Consider the following 8,455-nt stretch of genomic DNA (forward strand, 5'->3'; position numbering starts at 1 on the left):
CAGATCTTGGAAAATGAAAGAACTTGTAAGAGGCCTCAAAATTCCCCCAGTAGAGGAAATCCTACATCCCCAGGAATCTTGCCAGGCACCTGAGCCCTGGCCTAGCCCAGGCCTAGCTGTGGGCTCAAGATGCTGCAGGGGGCTTTCCTGTAGTTCAGGGGAACAGCACAGCCCCCTTCCCCCCACCTCCCCAGACACCAGATGGTCCCAGCAGGATGTGCAAGGCCTCATTTTAAATGGATTATTTGCCTCTATCTTTTCTAAGCATTCTTAGAAAAGCTTAAGGAGGGTCCCAGTTTTAAGTATTTTAAGCAGATGGGTCTAAGGTACTATTAGAAACAACAGATAATATTCTAAAAAGAAAAAAAATGATGGTAAATCGCTTACACTCAATACTACCTATTTGAGTTCTAGAAAAATTTAAGGGCTCACCTCTTTCCAGTAAACTCAGTGCTTGAGAGGCCTAAGGAATTATTAATCTGACTAATATCCTTAAAGATAACAAAGACTATGATGGCAACTACAGGCAAGTTGAGTCTAAATTTTAAATTAAGGAAAGTTATAAAGGCTAAGATATACAAAAATAGGATTCATGCATATACAATGGGGGAAGGCAATATGGTTTCTGTAAAAGAAAGTATGCATGAACTATATTAGACTTCCACAGAAAAGTGAGCAATCATGAGAGCAAGAGGAAAAACTGTGGAATTATATATCAACTTTTTCAAAAAGCTGTCACTAGGCTCTTAAACACTTTTAACTGTTTCACTGTGGACTAAGGAGACCTAAACAGAGAAGGTAGGGCTCAAAGAGCACCTACCAGAATGGAAACTATAAGAATTCCATGAATTTTTACACAAGCAACCTCAGAGAAAGCATTCCAGCTAGATTTTGAATTTGCAAATGACACTACCTTCGACAGAGACAAAAAATGGGAAGACCTCAAGAGATCTCAGGATCTCTTGTATATGCAAACAAAGAAACCAAAGAGAGTTTTAGAGCTGGCTTAGTCTCAGGGAATATGTTTAAGAAAAAATAATCTATCTTATTCATATCTAATAACAGGAACTGCCGTTTGTGGGCCAAAAATGGATGTGGGCCCCCACGACAAGGGCTAAAGAATTACCATTGGCAAATGAAGAAGAGAATTCAAGTATACAGAATATAATGCCTTATCCATTCCTTTTGCAAAAATTGCATTTTGGCCACTTCCAAGTTGGCACCACAGACAGGAAGAGAAAAAAAAAAAAAGATCTGAGGAATGAAAACTAAAACAGAAGAGACTGGCTAAGAGAAACGGCTCTATGAAATGCATTTTTAACATGAGGGTTTGGCAACCTTGAGAGGTGCTGACCAAGAAATGTATGTTTGGATATTTAATATCATGATGGCATAAAGTAGACATGGTGTTGAACATCAAATTCTAAAATGTCATGTCTAGGAGGCTGTCAATGAAGCTGAAAAATTCAACATTGAGGACCAAAAGAATGATAAGGTATTACTGAAAAAACAGTGAAAATTATCCTAAGAATTAGTATACCAGGGCACCAGGACATTGGTTAAAAGAAAAGCAGGAAGAAGAATCCTTTAGGATGCCAAAAGCCTATTTCCACATAAACAGTCTTGCATATGCTACCCAAAAGGCAAATTTAATCCTGCAAGTCACTAACCTTTAACATGCTTGGATTTTTTCCAAGAAAACGAGTCATTTACTCAGAAGATGAAGTCTTTTTTTCAGGGTGCTCACACTTGTCTAAGAGGATAAGGATACCCTTCTGGACTAACACTTTACCTCACCAGTGTTATCATCGTCTACCCATCATTCAAAATAATAATTTCTTCAATCTCCCTTATTAGATGTTATATATTTAACTGCCTGAGCTTTCCTAATATCCCCTTAAATATAAAAAGAGAAACGAAGGAAGAAAGGGAGGGAGGAGGAAAAGGAGGGAAGGAGAGGGGGAGAGGAAGGGGGTGATGGGGGGAGGGTATTTGTGAATACACACATAGTTCATTTATCAGGTCTCTGCTTTTCCAGGTAATCTCTAGACAAACGTGAGAGATTAACTGGCACACTGAATTTGCCTCGGCTCTTCACAGACATTAATACTCAGATTAACACCTATTGGTACAGTACAACAAGGACATAGGACACCTCAGCCTCCGTTTGGGAATGACTTTCTGCAGCATCAGCTGCCCAATGGCCCTCAGGACCCTTCTGAACTAGAGAGAGTAAGAGAAATCTGAGTGCAAATTCAGATGACCGTACTCAGCGGAAGAAAGATAATCAGACGTTTCTTTGAATTATCTGCATCTCTGTGTCTATCTATTTACATAGAGTGATTAATTACCTATATTCCATCCTAATGGATTTGGCTATATAAATCTAGATGCAGCTCTGCATCTACTTTCTCTTATATCAAAAATGTTTTTCTAAATCAAAATTCAATTAAATTAACACAAAACTTCCTTTTTGTTTTATAGTTTCATGAAATTGAAATCAGTTGATAAGTATACAAGTTATATTGTTTCACAAATATATTAAGGATGGCACAATGTTTAACAAGTTATAATTAAGAATATTTCTCCTTGGTAACATCTGCTCTTGGTTAGAACAGAAATGTGTAGATAAGGAACGAAGATCAATATTAATAATCTATAGATATTGAGAATATACTAGATACCTAATAGTGGTAATCCATCCATGTGATAAACATTAAAAATCAGTTATGACCTCTGTCCTCAAGGACTTTATATTCTAATTGGGTTTGGAAAAGATGAAACTATGTTCTTAGTCATTCACTCATGTCAGATATCAAAGTAACCGCATTTCTATTGTCTAGACTCCAGGTAAATCTGGACGAATTTCTATTGTTTGCATTTCAAGAAAGGCCTCCAAAAGGCCAACTAAGACTGCAGTGTAGTGGTTTAATGCAGCCAGACTCTCCAGCCAGGAGACCTGGAATCAAGTTCTGGGTAATCTTAACAAACGTGTAGAACCTCACCAAGCATCTGTTTTCCTATCTCTGTACCGGGAAAATTAACATATTCTACCATATTGGGCTGCTGTGCTGAGCTGAAATAACGTACTCAAAAGTGCTCTGAAACCATAAAGTTATGTTAGTCATTATGACATCAAGCCACTGTGGAGTTGGAGGATCATTAGGACTCCTTTAAGAGGAGTTCACAAAGGGCACTTTATGTCAAGGCCCTGCCCTCCCCTGTGGTCTTTGGAAAGGGCAGATCAAAGGAACCCCAGAGTCTGGAGAGCACCCTCTCCTGCTTTTGCGTAGCTGTATTTCACATAGCCGTCCTCATGTTTCTCATTTTAGTGACCTTTTTTTGACTCTTGTTTGGGATTTCAATGTACTATTTAATTTTTTTCCTGTTATTACAAATTTTATTTGTCTTATACAGTGCCAAAAGGGAGGCACTTAAGATTCTGCCACTCTTCGGCCAAGAGGGTAAGTTAAAGCCTTTCATTTCACTAAATTAAAAAAAGCAGAGCTGATAATTTAAAAAGTGATCTCAGATTTTGGGCATACTTCTCAACCAAAGAAACTTGGGCCATTCTTCTCTTTCACTGCGCACACACACACATAGAGGCATGACTCTTTACTTACACAAGGACAGGGAAGAAAATAAGATTACAGTAATGATCCATTCAAAGTTGTTTTAGTTGTTTGAACTTTAACAGCTATGTTCAAAAATAAACCAGTATTAAAGGAAAAACAAAAGTACATGCTATTAAAGAGGGTTTTTTTTGCCCTAGATGTTTATTTGATGAGGAAAATAAATATTTCTGCTTGAGGTGTGTTTCAATACACATAGTACAGCTACTTAAATTTTAAAACTGAAAACATTCTTAAATAGGAACAAAAAGAACCACGTAGGTTCACAGAACCTGCTTCTGGACAATTTCTAACAGAAGATAAGCCTGAAACAACATAACTTCTGAAAATATGTTAGCTAATTTTTTATGCCTCTTATAAATATTCATATTTTAAGTTAATGATTTTTAAAAGTCAGAAACCTTTAATTTGTCTAGAAAACTACTTTTATTTTCCTGAAATCGGACCAATGTACACACGTGCCCTGGTTTTCTCATTTTGATAGCTGGTTGAGTCTTTCACACAACAGAGCATCAGAGTAGATATTTTCCTAGACAATCTTTAGAAGAAAATAGTTCATTTCTACCTTACGTAAAACAAGAAAGCTCACAACTTTCACCCAGTTACAAACATTATTCAAAACAAATTTCTCAATAGAAAGTATGCGTAGCGAGTTGTATAGTCCTGAATTCTGGCTGCCCTGCACTAGACACCCACCACAGCAGAACACCGTCTTGTCTTCTACCCCATCAGGAAAGGCCAAGAAACCGTGGCCTTCACACACTGAGTGTTAACGGTGACAGGAGGAAATATAAGCAAAATTGAATTGTCGGAATTCCGAGTTCCAGACTGACCAGTTTCTGCTAAGCTACTGGGTTTTGAATAAGTAACTGCAGTAAGGTGCACCAAGAAGGATCTGGTAACGCCAGCACAACTCACGTGCCCTCCTTGTCAGAACAATGTGCCATCAAAGGTACAAATTTAAAAAGGGGATTTCCAGCATCTTCCTTCATTTGTATACACCTCTCCTTCCTTCAAGCCCAGAAGAGGCTGAATAAGATTTACCTAGCTTTGGACGGGGAGCAGTCGCAGTGACAGACCGACCAACTGGAGAGGCATGGGTACTTTTGGTATTCTGCCCATTCCCTTCCTCTTTGCTCCGCCAAAGCCCAACTTCTTGAGATGGGACAGAACATGCCTTCAGCTTACAAACAACTCTACAAAGTCGGCCCAACAACCCCTGTAACCTTCCTTCCGAAGTTAGTCGAGAGTCCACACTGAATTCGGGTCACCTCAATCTCAAATCAGCAGAGCATGAACCAGGAGCTCCCGGAGCCCCGCCGGAGCCGGAGCGCGCGCTGGCGCCTTGGGGCGCTGCGCTCACGTGGTCGCCGGCCGCGGCGCGTGCGGCTCCGACCTCAGGCGGCGGGAGGGAAGCGCCGCCCCGCGAGGGAGGAGAGACCCGCAGAGGCACCGGACGCGCCGAGGGGAGGGGCGGGTCCCAGGGCGATCCGGGACCTGGGGAGGAGAAGCTGAGCTCCAGGCAGGGCCGGTCCCACTGCAGTTCCCGGGGGTGTACGCAGGAGGGAAGACACAAGTTTGAATGGGGTAGCAACCTGAAATTTTTTCTCTAAGGTTTATTTTAAATGGGCAACTGCGTTTGAATTCTAGCTAGCGTGAGAGCTTCCAAGGTCGTCACAGTCCCCTCCTTGCCTGGAACCCAAACTTGAAACCCCAGGCAAAAGAGGAAGCAAAGGTGTCCCGAGGTAGCAATTCCATCCCCACCCACCTTTTAGGGAACTCTGCCCACTCGGTCTCAGGCGAGCTCTGGGGAACCGCGCCCTGGAACAAAGAGGAGATGTTGTCCCCTCCAGATGCAGAAAGCCCACTGAGTGTTGGGATTTAAAACCTACAGCAGCCAGCTGTGTTTACGGCTTGTTTCGTTTTGCTGGGGGATGGGAGAGGAATCAGCACTCTACGACGTTTTTCCCAAACTGGGAGACGGGAGCTTGGCATCCGATCCCACTAGCACAGAACTCCAGTCAACTCGGGCCGCGGCGGCTGCCACTTGGGGGTGGGGAGGAGAGGGAAAGGAGGGGAAGAGAAGGAGGGGCGGCCGAGGGGCCGGCGAGGGAAGGAAGGAAACAGGTGAGCTCCCACCGCCACTCATCGGAAATCCAGCGCCGCGGTCCCCGGCGCGCCACCGTCCCGACCTGGAGAGGCACTTACCGGCTTTACACGGGTCCTTGTAATCTATCGTCTCCGCTCTATCCTCTTCGTTCCCATCAAAAGTGTAATCATAATCGAAGCCGGCGCAGACCCACAGCTCCCCGTAGAAAGCAATCCCCGAGGCCACCAGCCACACGAGCATCCTCGGGGAAAGCGTTTCCAGCCCCATCCTCCTCCCCTAGAGGAAAAGGAGGGGACGGGACCCGGAGGTGAGGCGTCCGCGGTCCGCGTTGATGTGCGGGGCGAGGGGGACCGGTGCTCCTCTCCCTACCGGGAGGCTCCTCGGCGGGACCGGGGTGTTCAGGTGTCCGGAGACATACGGGTGCCGTCGGGACAGTAGAGAGGGCAAGAACTGCCTGTTACCCCCAGTTGCAGGGAGAAGTTGGCTAGGGGCCCGCGGGTGGGCGGAGGGCAGGTAAGGAGCTCGGCTCCCGGAGGCGGGGAGGGGCAGCCGCGGGCAAACTCGCCTCTCGCGGAGCGGGCGCTCGCAGCCTGCCAGGTCGTCCTTCTGGCGGCCGAACTTCCCGCGGCCGCGGCTCGGCGAGCGGCGCCCCGCGGGCTCAGCTGCCACCGGAGCTCCGGCTCCCGCGCCGCGCCCCCGTCGCTGCCAGGACCCGGCGGTGGAGCACGAACCGCCGCCGCCTGCGCCCGCCGCCGCCGCTCCGGGAAGATGAATCCGGTCTGCACATCAGCACATCTGAACTGAAAGGGGAGACCGAGGAAGGGGGTGGGGGGCAGGCATGTCTACGCCGCGAGACCTTAAAAGCCTGCAGAAGCCAGCAAAGCCAGGAGAGCAAAAGTGTGAGGATGTGGGGATGCACTGTTCGCCTTTTTCCCCCCAGGCTGTCTTTTTACCCTCTTCCTAACTTGGAAAAAAAAAATCTTCGCAGCATCTAACCCAATCACTTGCATCCTGCTTACTTATTCATACAATCAGGGTCAGGATCCGGGCCACAGCCTCCTCTCTGACTTCTTTTGATAGCCTTATACAAACAAACAGACACGAGCGCGCTGACAATTCCATTTATATTTTACTAAAGATAAAAATGGATATATTATGTATCTGCGTCCGCGAACAGAAATTAATAGATGATGTACGTGTCAGTAGAGAGTGCCAGACCGGGGGTGGCGCGAGGGATCGTGATAACTTAGCAGCAAATCTCTACTTCCCCTCCCCCCAAATAAACAGCGAATGTGTGTTTCTTTCCTTTGCTGCTGTTTAACCTTAGTGCAGCCCAGGAATGGAGGAAAAGTGTCTGAGCCTCCGCGACTTAGGTAAGGAAATAGACTGCTTTAAAAGTCCCCCAACCGACAAAGTTTTGGTAAGAACTAAGATCCTCAGAACTGCAATTAAAAAAGAAAAATCCGAAATCAAGTTACAGATTGCCGCAGCAGGAAACGCTAAGACCTTGCTGATGGGCTGGCGCTATGGCTCACGTGGGCGCAGGAAGGGAAGTTGGAAAGAATACTCGGGAAGCAAATTTTCTGTGACAGTTCTGGCGCCCATGCCCAGAGTTGCTCAGTATCCTTCGGCGTCAGTTGTTTGACTTTGGAGGGGAGTGTGTAAAACCTGGCAGCAGGATCAGCGAGGTAAACCACATGTCGGTCTAGCAGACGCAAGACAAACACAGGTTGTGGGAAATTGGGAAGGAAAAAAAAAAATCAGAGGAAATCTCTGCAAAACCCCTGTTGTGAGCAATTCAGAGGTTTCCCCACATCTGCAAGTAGTTTCCAAAATAGGTGAGAGGATTTCTCCTCCCCCAGATTTCCAAGGGACTGGTGACTGGAAGCCTTCCTTTTTCCGACTAAATCTTGAACTGTCACTTTAGCGGGGACTTGTAAAAAATTTTCTGTTGCCTTTACATCTCATTTAACGTTTAAATTCCCCCCCTTTTGCAATTTGCCATCAACATACAGTCTCATCTAGAGAGAAATATGAAGGTAACCACACACACGCCTTTGACAGGTAGATCCAGTCTTCCGTTTGGGGATTTGACCAGGTTCCATGTTTGTTAAAGAAAAATTAGAGGCTAATCTTGCAGAAGTACCAACTATTTCCAACTTAACCTAACAGTAAAAGCATGGGAGGACTAAATAGAACTGACTGATTCCATGTTCCTGGCAAAACTGAGGCTTTTTCAGAAGCCGCTACAGTGATGGGGCCTCACTGCTCGAGCAGATCTCAAACTTTTCGCCCCAGGTCACAGAACAGAGAGCAGATTTGAAAAGAGCACGTTCAATAAGCAGGTGGAGTATTCGGTTTTGAAATCTCTTGCTGAGTCATTCTCAAATTCTTTTACCCATCCAAAAAAAATGTTTGCATAATTAATAATGGTGTTACTCTAGTGCAGGGCTAAACAAGAATGCATTCTGCTTAGCCCATCTAAAAGCCCAGAAAATACGATTTTCCTTTAGAGGATCCTTGCTCTTGAGCTGCTGACAGTTTCCCCACTCTCTACCCCAAGACTCTTAAAATGTCGTTGTTAGTAGAAATGATTGCAAGCATCTCCTTAGAATTTTTTTATCATATGTAAGTTTGCAAGAGTTTCTGCTTGGAGTTTGCCTAAATATCACGTACTTTGCAGGGACAAGTATGTTTCATTCATTTGTCCTGA

The 8,455-nt window shown here is 45.0% G+C and overlaps 1 protein-coding gene across 10 annotated transcripts in view; it reads right to left on the minus strand.

The window, feature by feature from the left end:
- The window catches only part of TLL1 (tolloid like 1), a 192,952-nt gene extending 186,286 nt beyond the window's left edge, over window positions 1-6,666 (minus strand). For 3 of the 10 annotated variants that reach the window (XM_070608244.1, XM_070608242.1, XM_070608270.1), the window contains exon 1: window positions 5,841-6,228. Coding sequence is in view for 2 of the 10 variants with exons in the window: in XM_008538033.2 (XP_008536255.2) it covers window positions 5,841-6,009 (169 nt within the window). In the remaining 8 variants the exon portion in view is untranslated. Of the gene's footprint in view, window positions 1-4,676; window positions 5,005-5,840 lie in introns of those variants that run through there. The other 7 variants (XM_070608261.1, XM_070608254.1, XM_008538033.2 and 4 more) reach the window with 6 other exon arrangements.
- Between the last annotated feature and the right edge of the window lie 1,789 nt (window positions 6,667-8,455).

Source organism: Equus przewalskii, chromosome 2 (assembly GCF_037783145.1).
Source record: "Equus przewalskii isolate Varuska chromosome 2, EquPr2, whole genome shotgun sequence".
NCBI classification, from domain to species: domain Eukaryota; kingdom Metazoa; phylum Chordata; class Mammalia; order Perissodactyla; family Equidae; genus Equus; species Equus przewalskii.